Source organism: Hipposideros armiger, unplaced genomic scaffold (genome assembly GCF_001890085.2).
Source record: "Hipposideros armiger isolate ML-2016 unplaced genomic scaffold, ASM189008v1 scaffold_180, whole genome shotgun sequence".
Taxonomy (NCBI): Eukaryota; Metazoa; Chordata; class Mammalia; order Chiroptera; family Hipposideridae; genus Hipposideros; species Hipposideros armiger.
The window spans coordinates 2,331,571-2,350,852 of record NW_017731530.1 but is presented as its reverse complement, the minus strand read 5'-3'; the positions used below and the strand labels follow the sequence as shown (position 1 = coordinate 2,350,852).

Here is a 19,282-nt window from a genome sequence, read left to right as displayed (position 1 = left end):
GACTCAGAAGCCTGTTGTTGTTATTATAAATGAACTCCCACGAGTACAATCTGATATTTCAACACCTTCTGCAGGTATTGGTTAATATTTGCATCTGATGTGGATAGTTTGTGAAAGTCCAGCGGCATTGGAGAAACTCTCTGTTGACTGTGGATAAGGCCCAGAAGGCTTCTGAGGTCATATGAATTGGTAATGGAAGAATGAAGATGTTTTAAGACTTCTGACTTCAAGTTTCTTGTTTTGATTATTAAAAATACCCTGCCATTAGGAGCGAGGGACAGCCTGTGTCTAAACTTTGGTTTGAAATTCTCACAAATTCTGAACACAGGGCAAAGTTTACCTTCCTTTTGGGGATAAGCAATTTCCTTACTTAGACAAATTTTCAGGTAATTATGAGGTGATCATATATCTAATCATTTATTTCCCATGCACTGTATGCTAAAAAGAATTTAACCTTACATTCAGTTATCATCCCTTGGATACCAAATTAAATGGAAAGTACCTAATATTTACCCAAGTTGAAGTGCAAACAAATGCATGATGTCATAATATCACTCTCCCCCATACCTTCGGTATCTCCGACACCAGAATCATAGAAATATAATGTTCATGGCAGATGCTAATGAAGTGAGTCAGTCTTTGCAGGGAGTTACTGTCAATCAACTAGAGGCTGACACTGGAAATAAAATTGTTTTTCATGCTTGCACTATGATGATAATTACAAGTGTGGTATGTCTTTGTTGACTTTTAACAACAGTAAAATATGTCTTCAGTGAGTAACAAATGCTGGAGGTGATACTTTCAAATAAAGATGAAAGAATCTTTTCTGACTTTTCTCTCTTGACTATGGTTTATTCCATGACTAGTGTAAATGGGATCTGCAACCAGATTCAGTAGTCATGCAGTCTGATGCCTGACCACACACTATCCTCAGCCTGTGTGCCAGATGCCATGTTTCTACATTTTCAAAACTCTTCCTAGGCAGAGCTGCCATTTAATCCATTTCCTCTTTTCACCCATAAACAAATGTTCCCACTGGCATTGAGTAAATGGATAAACAGAAGAAACAGGGAGGACACTCCTCAGGGTGAGAATAAGAGAAATAAAGCACTTGGGGTGAGAGTGGGTCAGTGGTGGGAGCTAATGCAGGAACGGGGAGCAAGGCCTGAACCTTGACGCTGGTATTTATTCAGGGTCTGCAGGAGGGGACACAGAGGTCAATGGCCATCCGTGACCTTACATGAAGGCCTCTCATTATTCTGGAATATTTTGTTTTTAAGGATAAATCTTCCACTTTCTGATTTCTCCAGTTACAGTGGATTGATCAAAGCAACCTCTCTCCCTGTTATTAAACAATATGCATTAATTGACCCCCGAACCCATTAAAAATGTACCCGAACATGGGAAATACTCGGTAAGTATTTACTGAATGAACAAGTAAATAAATAACTGGTGAAGGGGAGGGAAAAAAAGAGACAGAGAATTAATTTCCAAGGCTGGAATGACTGGGCCAGATGCCATGACAGCCTCTCCCTGGAATTCTGTATCTGTGTCATCGTGTCTATGAGTGCTGCAATGGGAATAAAGGTTACAAGACAGTCTCTCTGGCCTCTGGTGTTGAACTGTTGAGGAGTTCCGTTTTGAAAGAATCTGATGAATGGACAAAGCAGCCACCGAGTGATAACTTTAGCAGGAAACTGGGCCACAGAAGGCAAGCGAGCCACAAAACCCTGAAAGCTTAAAAAAGCCTCACAGGCCAGGACCCTGTGAGGCCTTGCTGTGAACAGAGCTGCATTCTCAACTGGGAAGTGTGTCCCCAAATAAATAAGGCGGTGAGGAAATCACAGTAGCCCAACTCTGATGAGCTCCTGATCCTTGGTTAGTTTGCCTCGACCTGCAGCAGAATTTTTTATTTCAAGAGTTACCAGAAAATTTATATTTTTTTCCAAATTTTGATATGGCCTCTCCCCCTCTCCATTTCAGGCCTGCCGGCTTGAAACCAGGCCAGGGGGGTTATAGACACTGTGAAAATGCGTGGGCCCAGGACAGGGCCGGTGAGACAGAGGCCTACACCACTGTCTTGTTTCTTGTTTCAGGAGACACTACATGGAGCTGTCTGGGAGTGAGCTGATGGCCACTACCCTTTCTCCCCGAACCGTCCCCATCACGCCCCATTCCTTCCTCTCTGCTGGCCAGGTGGGACACCAGCAGAGAAGGACAAGTGTCTCTGAATGAGACACTTGTGAGGATGCATGTGGTCCCAGGTTGTTTGGAAAGAGCCTTTACCACAGAAAAACACCCAGAGAAGCAGCGAAACGCCTGGGCAGCTCTACCCTTCTCACCTTGGCCCTCCCTTCGTGGCCAACCAGCCCTGAAGTCCTGTTGCTTCCGTTCCTGTACCATCCCCTCATGTGGTCTCCACCATACTCCACTGCTCCACTCTGTCTCATCACTTCTCACCAGGCCCTTTGCAGGATCTTCCAGCAGGTCTCCTGGCCACCAGGCTTGCACATCTCCTACCCATTCACTGCAGGCTACCAGACGCCCTTTCCCAAACATCCAACATGCTTCCTGCTTCAAGTCTCCTCAAGGCTTCCTACCTCCCATCTCACAGCAGAATCTCAGCCCTGACTCCTCGGATAGCATACAAGTCCCTGCTTGAGCTGCCTAATTTTTTCTGCCAAACTTCAGGTGCCTGGAGTTCCAGGAACACTAAACCACCCATATGCAACAAGCTGCCGCAGATGCAGCTAAGTGTGACTTCCTTGAGAAGCCTTCCGTGACAGCTCCACAATAGAGGCCCACCTCTCTGCTGTGCATCTGTCACATCATACCTTGCATGCACGTCTCTGACAGCACCTGTCCTCACTGTGGCTATCTGTCCTCACAGCTTTCTCCCAGAGGCAGGCGTGGTGTCGACTGTCACTGTTTCCTTAGTGACATCACCAGTGCCCCGCAGATGTGAAGGGATAATAAAACCACCCACTCCCCCTGCTCCCTTTAAATGGGCTCTAGTTTACTCTATAATTTGATATGTGAGCCACTGAAACTTTTCAAAACAAGGCAGGACATATAAACAAACCCAGTAAAGTAGTTAAGCAATATCTTAGTTGCAAAATGAGGAAAACCAAATGCTTGGCAGCAGGTGAAAAGGTTAGTCAACTGCATCACAACTCCTGGCCCAACCCTCTGGCAGCCCTTCTCAGGGCAATTGGGTCTGGTTCTTTTCTTTTCATTTGCTGTATTTTTATTTATATTTCTACCAATATCTTAATGGCACTTGTTTGTGAATGGAATAGATATATTTTTAAAAATGTTTGCTGATGAAGGAGGCCAAAGGAAAACACCAGGAACAAATCGCCATGAGACGCAGGCTGTCCTCTCTGAGAGCTTCTACCTCTAAGTCTGAGTCCAGTAAAAAATGAGACTTTCTAAGAGTAACAAATAAATTTAATATCAGACATAAAAAAATGTTTGCTGCACTGTTCTGTGTGTGTGTCTTATGTGTGTGTACATGTGAAGATTATTTAGATTTCATGATGGCCATTAGGGAGAAAATGGAACTTTTTGAAGTCTCTTTCTGTTGGAAATCTGCTAAGGAGACTCACTATTTGGTCTGTCAAAGAACACCTTTATCTGAGTTAGAAAGGGGGCATTTCATAGCTTTGTTCACAGAGCACTGTAAAAATCACCAGTGAATTTGACATAAGGGAATTTCAAGAAAGAGATATTTTTTTAAAGACAAAAAAAATGACAAAAAGAAATACTAATGGTTAAGACTTTCGTGCTTCATGGCCAGGCCCTGTTGACATATTAACTCATTTAATCCTGTAATGCAATGAGGTAGGTGCTATTCTATGTCCTTTTCATAGATGGGGAAACTGAGGCACAGAGCTCCCACAACTAGCATGTGGCAGAGCAACGTAGTAACTAAGGGTTTCCGCATTTAGGGCCTTAACCACTCTGCTGATGTGAACACCTGGAAGGGGTGGATATCGTTCAACAACACGAGTTTCTTACAGGGTTCTAGAGTGCCACGCAAGGCCACGGCCCCTGCTCTCAGGAAGCTGATAGGACAGCCAGAGAAACAGCAAGACAGAGAACATCCATCCATCAACTCATGCATCCATAAAACGTGTGGGAACCACAGAGGGACATGAGTGAGAGCCCAGTAAAGACGCAGGCACACCCTGCCCATTAAGAACCCAAGGTGCTCCCGGAGTGTGAGCTTCACGCCCATGGCGCCAGATGGAGGAAGCTCACAGGCAAATGACATCAACTGTCTAAACAAATGGGGAGATGAAAACACTAGGTCTGAGGTAGTTAAGAATGTTCCAAGTGAAGATAAGAGGCTTAAACCCCATGTAAGGAGAAAAATAAAGGAAGGAAGAATTGATTTAAGAGCAGTGTAGCATGCGTGATGCAGAAGAAAAGAATCTCTTTTAATCCACAGATGCCAAGTGTAATAATGTAAAAAAGCCATCTGTCAGAAATTTGCAACACTTGCATTTGAATTTAGTTAGTCATTCACACACTAGCTCACCCCATTAAGGTTTGGAAGTTGCATCCCATCCTATAAGGGTTAGGGGAGAGCCTGGTCTATTTACAACAGGGCTCAGGTGCTAATTACTCAGGGAGGCTCAAGAATAACCTTAGAGGGAGGATTACAAATTATATTTGATTTGGTTGATACATTCCTGGCGTTGTGGACCACTTCTGGTATTGGGGTGTGCTCCATCCCCCAGTTCTGGGCCACGGCATGTCAGCCCTGACAGGTGAAGTTGGTGTCTGATTGGATGGCAGAAAAGATCCCAGGGCTCAACCCAGCTCACCTGCACTTCAATGTTTGTAGAATGGATAAACAAAAAAGTACTGGACAGCATTTAATTTTTCCACATCAGATGGGAAAATTCACAAACTCCCCATACATGCAAAATATGCACATCAATGTTACATTTAGAATTACCTGCTTAACTAATTGGGGTACAGGCAGGTTTACCTACATCTCTGAGTGGCTAGAGGGCTCCAGCGAATATTTGGATAACATATAGAAGTAATTACTCAAGCAAGGGGAAAAGAAATGTCAAGAGAATTTTCAAATTCTGGTGATGTGGGTGAAGAAAATAGACACGAAGGAATTTACACAGCGTTCAGATATATTTGTGAATAAAATATGGAAAGCTGCCAATTGTGTGTGTGATCTGTTTGGCTCTTTCCAATTTTCAGTTAAGCAAACACAGATGCTAGACCAAGGACAAGATGAGCTAAGAAGCTGCCTTTGCTTTCTCCTTGTCGTGCCTGAGGTCAGTCTCATGTGGAGCTTGGAAGGGAACAGAGGAAGCAGAAGGGAGGTGACCACAGCCACAGACAGGATCAAATTGCTGAGGCTTGGGGATCCACAACACTCAGACATTCGCAACTCCTGAGGTCTGAGCTCTAGAAATAACTACCAACCTATTTTGCCTTTTAAAAAAATACCGTTGCCACCAGGACGTCTCTTTCAGGCTTCCCAAACCAGCATTGCTAATCTGTCTACTTTGAACCTGGCTTTACTATTGAAGATAATAAAGTAATTCTGAGAGCTTCCTTGATATGAGAATATCATATTACTTTGCAAAAATTTCCTTTGTAAGCACTTGAATATAAGGTGACTTCTCTTTGTTTAGGGGTTGGGTGTTTTGGGGAGAAGAGGAAACATGCCCGCTGTCAAATTGGGCATATGTGGTACATAATGAAGGCCATGTTTTGTCTTCTGCAGACCAGATCTTTAGCTTTGCAATCCCCATGCACAGGTATTGAATTTCAGTCACTTTTGCTTTGCTTAGTGTCTTTCCCCTCCTTCATAGGGCTTACCCAGCCTCTCTATAACATTAAAAAGGGCTCAAGTGGGCACTGCTCCCTCTATCTACTTAACCGTAGATAGGTCTTGTTCACCTTCCTTAGCACTTAGCACTGAGCCTGGCACATGGTCATGCTTAGTGAATATTTGTGGACTGACTGAATAAATGAGTCTCAAAGACAACAGGCTTGAAACTAGGCTCATCATCTCCCCATTTCTTAGGTCATCATTTTCTATTACTAATAGAGTAACACTCCATCCAGAACTCTGGGACCCTTTTTATCTGGAAACAGTGGCCAACTGGAGGTACCTGGGAGAAGACCCAAGCCTCTACAAGGAAATAGCTGCCATGAAAGTGACTGTGAAGGAGAAATAAGAGAGCTGTCAAGCAAACAGACTTGTGTGTAAAATTAAGTCCCTGGACAAACCAAGTTATGTTGGCAGATTAGAAGCAAGGAGGGCTGGACAGGGGATGAGGTGCTGAGAAATGACATGCAACAGACCACCTTCTCCAATTCCCCCATCTTATGGATGAGGAATCCGCTGTCCAAACTCACATAGCTAATGAGTTGGCAGAGGCAAGCCATAAAACCTGGGTGTCTTGAAGTCCCCTTCAAACCCCTTTCCAATGCCCCTGTCTGCCACAGCCACATAGGGTCCAATCATGTCTGGTGAGCGCTGGAAAAGCTGCAGATAGCAGGCTTCAGCTGTCAGTAAGTTTAAGTAGGAGCATCCGCGCTCCTGTGCAGCAGCGTCAAAGCCTGCTGACTCTCCTGGTGCCCCCCACTTGAACCTTCTTAATCATCTCTCGATTACATCCTCTCTTGGGCAACTCCTGCCAACAGAAGGGGCACAAGAACCAGCACTTACCACCCCATATTGTGAGCCAGCACTGTGCTAAGCACTTGACATGCATTATCATCTCCTTTAAACCCCACAACAACCTATGAGGTAAAGGCTACCATTACACCCACCTTACGCATGTGGAAATGGACGCTTCATGAAATTAAATGACCTGCTCACATCCCATAGATTCTGAGTGGCAGAGAGGGGACTTAATTCCAGACAGAGTTACCTGGGAGTTCACCCTCTTAGCCCTAGTCCATACTGCCCACCTGAAACTGGTTCTCCTGGATTCAGACTTTCTTTCCCCATCACCACAATTCAGTCCTTAGCATCTCACACTTATACTGCTGCCCTGCCTGTTCTCCCAGCCTCTTCTGCTGTGTCTTCCCCTTTCCATCCATTTCTGCTCATCTTCCAAAACAGATTCCTCTATGTTGCTGAGAAGTTTTTGCTCACATTAACCAATTCTCCAGTTCTCTGCAGATGCCAACTAGGTGTCCCGTAATTCAATTCTGACACTATCTACCTGAAGTGGGCATCAGATCCCACAAAGTAAGGATTCAGCATCACAAGACTGCCCTCAGCTCCATGTCCCAGGCCACCTGCACTTCTGACCAACCAGCTATCAAACCTCCACAGGTTTGATAATTTGCTAGAATAACTCACAGAACGAGGAAAGCGCTTTAGTTACTATTACTGGTGTATTATTATAAAGAATACAATTCAGGAACAGCCAAATGGAGGACACGCATAGGGCAAGGTATGAAGAAAGTGAGGTGGGTGTGTGGAGTTTCCATGCCGTCTCTGGGCATGCCACCATCCCAGCACCTTGATGTGTTCACTAACCCAGCAGCTCTCTGAACTTCATCACTCAGGGATATTTAATGGAGGTTTTATTACATAGGCACGATTTATTAAATCATTGGCCATTGGCAACTGACTCAATCTTGGACCCCTCTCTCCTCCCAGGAGGATGAAGGGAGGCTGAAAGTTCCAACCTTCTAATCATAGCTTGATTGCTAGCCCTCACTTTGAAGCTATCTAGGGGTCCCCAGCCATCAGTCATCTTATTACTGTATAAAAGACATTCTTAGGAACTCGGGACAAAGACCAAGTATTTATTTTTTATTATACCAGAGTTGCCCTTTAATCAGAAAACTCCAGTGGCTCCCATGACAATAGGGAGAACCCAAACTTTTCAAGGTGGCCTATAAGCCATACACAACCTTTCCTCCCATGATTCCCTTCACTTGCCATGGTCCAGGCTGGTCCACTTTGTAGAATCCTTCCTGCCTCCACACCTTTGTCCCATCCTCCCACCTTTTCACTGAATCAAAGCATTTCTTAGGCACTATTTGTTTAGAGGTGTGAGGAACCTCAGAGTTGAGCTGGTTCAAATCTTTACAGATGAGGAACTAGTCACTCAAAGAAGTGATACCACAGTCCCAGATTATAAATTATGATCTCTCAAAAGCAGAGAGATAATAACCCATAACTCGATATCTGAAATTTCAGTGACAAGGGCTGGGGATGATGATAAGTTTCAAATTAACAAACTCATGTAAACTTTCAAAAGCAGAAACCACAAGGCAAAAGAAAACAACAAAAAACAAAGATTAACTTGATTATACCAAATGAAGAATTTTGTTCAATGAGACATTATAGACAAAGTTAATAGATATATTGGGTTGTCAAAAAAGTCATGACATATTTTGTCTGTTTTTCAAAGGTCATTTATTTATATAAAGAACAAAGATCAATCAATGATATATTGCCCGTTTTGTTCGATAACCTTTTACCATGTTTCAGTGAGCTTCATAATTCCTCGTTCATAGAAGGACCTGTCTTTATTTGTGAAAAATGAACAAGGTGCTAATTTACAGCCTCGTCTGAATTGAACATTATACCATGCAAGGAGTTTTGAAGAGAGCAAAACAAGTGGAAGTCTGACAGTGCAAGGTCAGGCGAGTATGGTGGGTGTGGCAACACATCCCATCCAAGCTCCAATAATTTTTGACAGGTGATCAAACTTGTGTGTGGTCTCGCGTTGTCGTGATGGAACACAACTCCTTTACAATTAGCAAGTTTCTGGATGATGGGTTTGTTCAAACTGTCCAATTGCTGACAGTACACATTAGAATTGATTGTTTGGTTCCTTGGTAGGAGCTCGAAAAACACACCTTTAAAATCCCACCACACTGACAGCATAACCTTCCTCTGATGAATGTCTGCTTTCGATGTCGTTTGAGGCGAATCATCACATCGGGACCAAGACTGCTTGCGCACCACATTGTTGTACACAATCCACTTCTCATCACCAGTTATCAGTCACTTCAAAAAAGGATCGTTTTCCTCACATTTAATGAGCATATCACAGATGTTTATATGCACCACCAAATGAACTTCTTTGAGTTCATGCGGAACCCAAATATCGAGCTTGCTTACATATCACAGCTTCTTCAGGTGGTCGTGAACACTTGAATGATAGATGTGTAATGTTTCTGCAATCTCTCGTGTCGTGTAATGTGGGTTTGACTAGATCAATGCCAACCTCGGTGGGCCTCCCTGACTGAGGAGCATTGTTGCGATAAAAATCACCAGCACGGAATTTCATGAGCCATCATTGGCACTGATGTTCTTGAAGACCATTGTCACCGTAAACTTTCTGCAACTTTTTTTTTAAATTTTTTTTTTTTGTAAAGTCTTTTTCATCCATTTTTTTTCTAATGGTATGGTTTTTTTGTTTGTTTTTAAAGATTTTTATTGGGGATTTGGGGGATGGGAACAGTGCTGGGGAATTGGGGGAAGGGGAACAGACAAGTTGCTGTCGTTTTGTTCTTCAGTCTAGTTGTGGAGGACGTTGCTTCACTGGCCCAAGTTGGCACCATCATTGTGCTCTTCCCGGGCGAGGCAGATCAGTCACCGGCTTCTGGACGGCCGCTCACTGCAGCTGCTGGCTGCTCACGCTGGCTGCTGGCTACACACAGAAGCCCATGGCAACCCACTGCCACAGGGGCTGCAGCCTATGCCGTCGCCAGCGACTATGGCAGCCCAGCTCCAGGTTGAATTGTTGTTCAACATCTTAGCTGTAGAGGGCGGTGTCACTGGCCTTCACATGTGGGATCCGAACCGGGGCCCTCTGGCATCCCAAGCCAGTTCTTAACCATCGTGCCACTCAGCTAGACCTCTTCAACTTTTCACAAGCTTGATGCGCGTTCTTTAGGGAAGTAAAACAGTAAAATATGGCAAAAATGCACAGTTTGGTCTTCCATCTTCAACTTGTTGTAAAATCTCCAAAACTCAACCAAATTGCTCATTTTTTTTAAATGAAGCTAGAACTGTCAGCTGTCAAATGGTATAACAATAACATAGATGCAAATGACTCTAGTACTTCCAAAAATGAACTAGTACCATCTGTTGCAAACATGTGTCATGACTTTTCCAACAACCCCAAAACATAGAAGATATTCTCAATGTGGGTATGGATCCCAGAGAAATCATCACAGGTGGGACTTGCAGGGAGGCTATTTGGAGCAGCTTATCTGAGGAATTGCAGCACAATCTGTGTGATCTTTAAGTGGACCCATCACTGGGGGAGCAGATGGTAAAATCTGTGGAGATCTCTGAAGAGCATGATGCATAGTATACATAGGTACATGGTAGACACAGAGTGACAGGGACAAATTGTACAAATAACCAGTTTAGGATGGAAGTAAGAAACAGAATGAGCTGAGTAACAGGACAAGTTACACAATTTAAAAATACAAGCACCTAAAACAATAATAAAGGTTCAAAAGTACATACAGAAACCAAACATCAACATCTAACATGTCAGAATGGTGGCCTATGTGGGAGATGAGGACCTGACTAGCGGTTCCCCGGGTAAGTTAAAGACAGGGCCCATGGGCCCCACTCCAGCTGTTGACTCTGGCATCTGGGAGCAATTTGCTAAGGCTAAGGCTGCAGGCTTTCAGATAGAAAGTGGGCCCTGGGGCCAGGGCCTCAAAAGCAGGGCCAGCTAAAGAGGAGGCCACCCTTCTCTACCAAAGCTATCTTCCTCACAGCCCATCCATCTCGATGGTGAGAATCCCACCTCTAGGGATAACTCCCTTTGGTTCTATGCTTTGGGGAGATTCATAAGTCTGCTCAATGTGTACCCATTAAGGATAGTTTAGGCAATGAGATTTAGAAAAGAAGGTGTTTGGGGTGGAGGAGGGTGGGAGGCTGGGCCAGGCTGTCAGAATCAGATAAACTGATAACCAGCATGGTGCTGGGGAGTTTTACATTATCACATGTTGTGTTCACAAAAATCCTACATGGCGGGGTGGGGGTTATCCATCTGCTTTTTATTTTTATTTAAGATTTTTATTAAAAATATAGCTAACATACAACAATATATTAGTTACTGGGTATATAATACCTAAAGAAGTGATCACCATGATAAGTCCAGAAACTTTCTGACACCATAATACTATCACAGTATTATTGACTATATTCCCCGTGCTGTACATTATATCCTTATGACTTATTTGTTTATACATGAAAATTTAGACCTCTTATTCCCCTTCGCATTTTCTCCCCTTTGTAAATTCATCAAATAGAGTTGACATTCAATATTATTTTATATTAATTTCAGGTGTATACCATAGCGGTAAGACATTTATATAAATTAAGAAGCGATCCCCCTGACTAGTCTAGTACCACCTAGCACTATACATAGTTATTACCATATCATTGACTATAAAGTAGATGAACTCTACATTACATCCCCATGACTATTTTGTAACTACTAATTTGTACTTTTTAATCCCTTCACCTTTTTTACCTTGCCCCTAACCCCCACCCATCTATCACCCCAACAAATCTAGTACCCATCTGACACCATACATAGTTATTACAATATTATTTACTATATTCTTTATGCTATACCCTACATCCCCATGACTACTTTGTAACAACCAATTGGTACTAATTAATCTTTTTCATACACCTCCCCAAACCTCCTCCCATCTGGGAACCATCAAAATGTTCTCTGTATCTATGAGTTTATTTCTGTTTTGTTAATTTTATGTTTAGATTCCACATATTAATGAAATTACATCGCATCTGTCTATCTCTGCTTGATATACCCCACTCAGCACAATACCCTCCAGGTCTATCCATGCCTCCACAGATGGCAAGAACCCATTGCCTTCCCTGGCCAAGCAATGTTCCATTGTATATATGTAACACCTGCTCTTTATCCACTCACCCATCAACAGACACCCAGGCTGCCTCCACATCTTGGCCATTGTAAACAATGCTGCAACACACATATGGATGCACATGTCCCCTAGAAGTAGCATTTTGGGTTTCTTTGGATAAATACCCTGAAATGGGATTACTTTATTGTCTCTTCTTATAGCCTTTGTTTTAAAGTCTATTTTGTCTGGTATAAGCATTGTTACTCCAGCTTTTTCCTTTTTCTTTTCCATTTTCATGAAATATCTTTTTCTATCCTTTTACTTTCAGTCTGTGTGTGTCTTTCAATCTGAAGTGGTCTCTTGTAGGCAGCATATGTAAATATTTTGTTTTCTTATTCATTCAGCCACCCTATGTTGTTGATTGAAGGATTTAATCCATTTACACTGAAAGTGATTGTTGATAGGTATGTAGCTATTGTCATTCTATTCATATTTTTTATTTTATTTTTCCATCTTAAAGAAGTCTCTCTACATTCCTTGTAATACTGGTTTGGTGGTGATGAACTCCTTTAGCTTTTTTTGTCTGGGAAGCTCTTCATCTGTCCTTTGATTTTAAATGATAGCCTTCCTGGGTAGAGTAGTTGGTTGTAGGTCCTTGCTTTTATCATGTTGAATATTTTGTGCCAATCCCTTTTGGCTTGCAAAGTTTCTTTTGAGAAGTCAGCTGACAGTCTCATGGGAGCTCCCTTATAAGTTACTAGTTGCCTTTCTCTCACTGCTTTTAGGATTCTCTCTTTGTCTTTAACCTTTGCCATTTTAATTATAATGTGTGTAGGTGTGTGCCTGTTTGGGTTTGGTACTCTCTGCACTTCCTGGACTAGTATGTCTATTTCTTTCACTAAGTTAGGGAAGTTTTCAGTCATTATTTCTTCATATAGGTTCTCAATCTCTTGCTTTCTCTTTTCTCCTTCTGGTACCCCTATGATGCAAATGTTATTATGCTTGATGTTGTCCCAGAGGCCTCTTAAACTCTCCTCTTTTTGGATTCTTTTTTCTTTTTGGTGTTCCAATTGTGCATTTTTTGCTACCTTGTCTTCCAAATCGCCAATCTGACCCTCTGCTTCATCTAATCTGCTGGTGATTCCTTCTAGTACATTTTTCATTTCAGCTATTGCATTCTTCATTTCTGGCTGGTTCTTTTTTTATTGTTTCTATGTCCTTCTTTATGCTTGCTATCCCTTTATTGAAGTTCTCATTAAGTTTCTTGAGCATCCTATAACCATTGTTTTGAACTCTGTCTCTGGTAGGTTGCTTACCTCCATTTTATTTAGTTCTTTTTCTGGATTTTTTTCCTGTTCTTTCATTTGGGATGTATTTCTTTGTTTCCTCATTTTGGTAGCCTTTTTGTATTTGTTCTATGTTAAATAGACATGCTATATCTCCCCGTCTTTGTCAAATGGCCTTATGTATTAGCTGTCCTGTGGGGCCCAGTGGCACAGTCTCCCTGGTCACCTGAGCTGGATGCTCGAGTAGTGTCCCTTTTGTGGTTTGTGTGTGCCCTTCTACTGTAGTTGAGCCTTGATAGCTGTTGGTATGTCACTGGGTGGGACTGACCCTCAGGCTGATTGGTTGTGGAGTTTGGCCACGTCCACAGCTTATGGGCTGCTGTGCAGAAGGCTTACCCCACTGAGTGAGATTTGCCCCAGTGGACTCTAGTGCCTGTTGAGACTGCCCTTTGTTTGTGCTGCTTGTGTGGCTAATTGGGTGGTGCCTTGCTATAATCTGAAGCCAAACTCTAAGTATGTCAATTCTGGGGCCTCTTGGGAGGGGTTCCCGTGCAGGCCCAGGTCACCCATTGCCTGTGACTGGCTGGGGGCTACTTGGTAGGAGCTACAAAGTGTTCCATGGTTGTTTGCTGTCTGTGCTAGACCTGAAGGTGCATGGGAGAGGCCACACTGTGAACTGAGGACAACTGCTGCCACCAGTACTGGGCCTGGGGTAGCTCTGCAAAAAGCCAGGACACCCTGAGACCTGTTGCCACCTGCTGGCTTCCTTAAGTTTCAGCCACTGATAACCCCTCATGCAGTACTCGAGTTGGGTGAGGCAAGGTCACCAGGTTGTGGTCACCAGGTTAATGTAAATTTTAGTTTGATGTCAGTGCTGAGCCTGGAGCAACTCAGCAAAAGTCTCAGAGCACATTGAGGCCAGTCGCTGCCTGCCTGGGGCCAGCTGGACTTCTCTAGTTTTCTAAGAAAGAGTGCAATGCAGGCAGAGCTGGCTGCTCTCAGATAAAGTGCCTCCAGCTGTGCGCAAGTTAGGTGGTGTGGGTGTCCGGTGAGTCAGCAGGGCGGAGCAGAGGAGCTCACAAGGCCAATCAGATTCATTTTTGGCCAGAGGGGGCAGGCTTAACACAGGAAAGATGGCACCTGCCTGCCAGCTGCATAAAGGTGGACCCTCACAGGGAAAATGCCAACTGTCCTCCAGGCCTCCCCATGAAGCCACATACCTCAGTCGGTACCTCCATTGTTTCTGAGGACTCCTGAGTCACCATCCCTCCACTGGAGTCCAAGGTGAGTGCCTGCGAGCAAGTGAGTCTGTGCGCAGGCTATTTAAGAGGACGTCTGGGCTTCTCACGGCCTTCTATCCCACCTGGATGGTTGGAATCCGCACTGTTTTTCACAGCTAGATGTTGTTGGGCCTTCTCATCTTGGCGCCAGTATCCAGGCTGGGGAGCCTGGTATGGGGGGCTTGGGTCCCTTGCCTCTCTGGGGATATCTTTCCTGATTCTCAACTAGCACATGCAGGTGTGAGGTTTGTTTCAAGTCTCCCTCCCTGGTACCTGTCTCAACGTGGCTTTTTCTTTATATTTTCAGTTGTAGGATTTCTGTTCAGCCAGACTTCAGATGGGTCTTCAGGTTGTTCGTTCTATAATTTAGTTGTAACTTTAATGTGTTCACAGAAGAATGCAGGCACAGTGTTTATCTACTCTGCCATCTTGAATCTCTATCCCTGCTGTTTTACAGTTAGAGAACATGAAATCAGAGAAAGTAATCTGTCCATGCTCACACTCTGAGTGCATCTATACTGTCTTCCTACTGCCTTGGGGGACAACCAGACCTTCCACTGAGACAGCTATACAAACTAGTGGCTTTTAACATCCTCCCTCTGGCTAGCAGCAGGTCCAGGGGGCCTCCAGGCTCACCCTGGGGCCTCCGGAGTTATCACTTCTCCAGCAGCTGTCGCTGGCATGTGGCAGGCCTAGAGAGTCTACACCTCCTTGGAGGCTCTTGCTCTTTGCCTTCCATACCCTCGAGTCCTTAGACGTGGCTCCTCTAACTAGGTCCAATTTTTTAGAGAACAGGACATGCCCTTCTGCAACTGTTTCCCACCCAGATCTGAATCTCCAGTGTCCTGAGAGTCAAGATGTGGCATGCAGGTGGGGTGGGGGAACCTTTACAGCAGAACATTAATAAATACCTCAGGAGTAGCATAATATAAACAAAATGACAGTGAAAAATCTTTGTAAAACAAGAATATGGCAGAGCTTTATCATATGCTAAAGCATTATAGAAAAGCAGGATTTTATGCAGGTCAAATCATGTTTGTGAAACTCCAGAACTGTGCAGAGTAAGTCCTGATGAGGTGTTGCTAGGAACGTGGCTATCAATCAGCCTTACCATTGGAGCTCCTCCCCACTTTCACACCCTGCTAACTACGTAAGTAGCCTTTTTTTTTTCTTCTTCAAGCCCCAGTCCAATTATGCTGGGCAAAATTTTAAAGAAAATAATTCCATCCAACAAAAAGTTTTCTAAACATTCCTGGTGGCGATAAGCAGATTGCCCCATCCTCATCCAGAGTCCTGTCATGAACACTTGTTAAAGTGATTAACACCGTGAGCTCAATTTGACTTAGAGAGGAAAACATTATTAGCGAAAACTAGTAATTCTCCTTTTTTTTTTCCCATCAAAAGGAGTTTATACAACTATGGAGAAAAAGTGTTACAAAAAAGTTTACAAAGTTGTGCTTCACGTGTGAAATGAAAACAAACTCATGTAAGGTGTATTTTACCCTTCTGGGAGGAAAATGGATATGTAGGCTAGTAACAATTCAGTAAATATTTATTCTGCCATTACTGAATACAAAGCATCAGACAGGTTGAGCCATGGAAATACCAACACCTAAGAGACCCACGTTTCTACTGTGGACTCCAGAGGCTCATGAGCTCCCCAGATAAACTGTGGGACTTAGGGTTCCCTTTGAATTGCTGCTGCTTTGAGTGTTCCTGATAACCTTAAAACAATAATCAGAATGGAGAGGAGCTCTCTGCCTTTCTCTCATTTCTCTAAAATGAGTTTTCTTGTTGGGGGAAAAGGAAACTAAACAACTCCACTCTTTTTATCACCTTTTCCTGTCCTCCTTTTGCAAGTTTCCGGGGGAAAAAAATTAACATTGTTCTTTGCTTACCTCTCTGTTGTTCTCATACAAAGTTTATTCTCAGCCCTCTGCATCCCAGCCTGGACACACCTTTCCTTCCCTTCCACATATGTGGATGTCACAGATTTCCTTGGATCCTTGCTCTGTTCATCCTCTTCCGAAGCTCCTAAGATTTGTTTTCCCCAGTTCCTCCACAGAATCCCTTTATTCTAGGATTTTACACAAGGTTAAACTTGTGTGGTGGTTTGATTTAAAAAAACCCCAAAACACAACAAAACCAAAAAGCAAACCACATATATGTTTTGATTATACTTATTACTGAGTAACCACTCTCTGCTCCTTTCCTAAAATTTAGACCAACAAATAGGGCATCACCTTTAACAGAGCATTTGGGAGCTTGAACTTAAACTCTTACGTGTGTTTTAAGAGTCCCTCATCTTTTAAATTGGGTTATACCTAAATCTCGGCTGCCAAACTGATTTTATTGATATGCTTTGAAACCCCAGTGTTTTTAGCATTTTGGTTCTCTCTGGAAGTTTCTGTTTTAAAATTTATTCAGTAATGTCTGGTAGTAATAAAAACTAACATTTATAGAGGCTGCGCTATATGGCAGGGAATGCTCTGAGGTAGATACAATTATTATTCCCATTTTATAGAGGCTGGAACTGAGGTACAGAGAGAGTAAGTCATTTGCACATATGCGTAAGGTAGCTGAGCTGGGAATCTAATCTAAGGCTGTGTAAATTTAATCAAGGTCAAGCTCCGGGGTCAAAGGGGTCTGGAACACACACTTACCGGGTCTCCCTCTTTTGGAGCTGATGACCTGGATAATGTACTCAACCTCTTTGACCCTGAATTTCTCTTCCAATAAAATAGAGATCAAGCATTCTTTGACAGATCGAGTGGTAAATGAGAGAGACGTGTGATAGGTCTACTTGGGTCCACTGGAAGTTGCCAATGCTCCCACGCACCCCAACTGAACGCCCTCCTAGGTGGGCCTGGGTCCTGCTCCTCTAAATATCCCATCTCATAGTGGGGGCCCAACATCAGTACATTTAAGACGCATCATCCAAAAGACTTCTGTGTCTGCATTCATCTGGCACACTGGCCAGTCTCGCTTTTTTCTCAAATCTCTCCCTGTCCTAGGCTTGCCAAGCCATCTGCTGTTCCGCTACCCCGGCTTTTCTCTCTTGGTCCGGACTCCTCTCCTGGGGCTCCCCAACCTCTCAGGTTAGCCGCTGACTTACCATGGCATCGTAGCGCAGGGCGTTCATGAAGTGCGCCACCTCAGCGCCTTTGTACACAGTGAACCAAATGGTGCCCTGGTACTGGTCGCCAGCGTCAAGCAGCAGCACGTGAGGCTCGCTGCGGCGGATCTGCTGCACTTTGGTAAAGAGCCGGGCCACGCCGCCGACACAGTGTTTGGCATTCATGCACTTGCTGGAGTCCTCACTGGTCTGCTCCAGCCGGCTGTGCACGTCGTTGGTGTGCAGGATGGTGAGTTCCCAGGAGTCGGCCACGGGCCACAGCAGCGTGCCCAGAGCGATAAGTCGCAGCACCCGTGCCAGGGCGGCTCGAGAACACATGGCTGCGGCGCGTAAAGTGGCGAAGGGTGCAGGCAAGTCCGGCAGGCGGCTGCGAGAAGCAGTGAGTGCAGGAGAACGCAGGAGTTGGGCGCCCTGGTGGGCGGGGCGGGGCCCGGGGCGGGCCCTCTTTCAGGCCGGAGGCCAGCCTCACGGCCAGGCACACGCCTGCGGGTCACCCTATCCGACCCTGGCACCGGGTGCAACGGGCGTGGCTGGCGGCTGGCACCGATTCCTGCAGGAACAGTGGGGAGGTTGTTCCCAGAGGGGAGCGGGCACCGGCCACAGTCCAGACCGGACCAGAGAGCCTGGACACCGGCAATCCCACTGCTGGTGGGCTGCTCTTTCCCGGGTGCGAGGGACGAGTAGGAGGAGCCACTCCGCGTCAAAATCCTCGCTGATTCTTGCCTCTTTTAAGGCGAGAATTTTTCTAAAGAGAAATCCATGGTTTGTGCCGGACTTGTGGTAGTGCGAGCTCACCACTGGAAAGAGCGCAAGAGGGTGAAGAAAGGAGGTGGAAAGAAAGATGGGCGAGATGGGAGGAGAGAGAGAGGCGTAGGAGAGAGAAGCGCTTTGCTTTTTTGGGCTGTGGGAACCAAAAACGGATTGTGAAATGTGACCAACCGTTCTCTTTCCTGTGAGAGACAGCACTAAGTCTACGTTATTTAGATGTAGAATCTCAGAAGCTAAGAAATTATTCGAATCCAGTGCTGCGTTTATTCACGATTAAACAGCGATAAAACAGCAGCCGTGCATGGACAGCTATTGGAAGCTAAAAAGCATCATGAGGACTAAAATCAGTAGCTATAGGGACATGATGCTGCCTTCTGTTGCTTTTCTAGCCATTTTTTCCTTTCTGTCCTATTTTTGAGAGTATAATGTTTTAAGGATGGCATGTTTTAAGACAAAGCTTTCGGCAAAGAAGGCAATAATAGGATGCGTACAATAAACAAATCATCATTATAATAAAATTAAAATTGCTGCCGTTTTCCCCTCTGTTTAACAGATTGATTCCTTAGTGCACTCAATAATCTAGCGCTTTGGTTGCCAGATTGGGGTGGGTGGGTGAAAAAGGTAAAGGGAATTAAGAAGTGCAAACTGACAGTTATAAAATTAGTCACAGGGATGTAAGGTACAGCATAGGAAATATAGTCATATATTATGGTAATAAGTATGCATCGTGCCAGATGTGTACACACTTATGGGGATCATTTTGTAAGGTATATATATAAAGATCTGATCACTATGTTGTACACATGGAATGAATATAATGTTGTATGCCATCTATAATTAAAAAATAATACTCTAGCCACTTTGGGAAGGGAAGGAGAAAGGAATTCATTTGGAGCCCCTACTTGGTGTCCCATGATCTATGCTTTACAGAATTTTAAGTGTAT

The 19,282-nt window shown here is 44.1% G+C and overlaps 1 protein-coding gene across 1 annotated transcript in view; it reads right to left on the bottom strand.

The window, feature by feature from the left end:
- NT5E (5'-nucleotidase ecto) overlaps positions 1-18,415 on the bottom strand; it is a 53,483-nt gene extending 35,068 nt beyond the window's left edge. Inside the window, exon 1 of the mRNA XM_019652519.1 lies at positions 17,550-18,415. Coding sequence (XP_019508064.1) covers positions 17,550-17,888 — 339 coding nt within the window. The 5' untranslated portion in view covers positions 17,889-18,415. The remainder of the gene's footprint in view (positions 1-17,549) is intronic.
- Between the last annotated feature and the right edge of the window lie 867 nt (positions 18,416-19,282).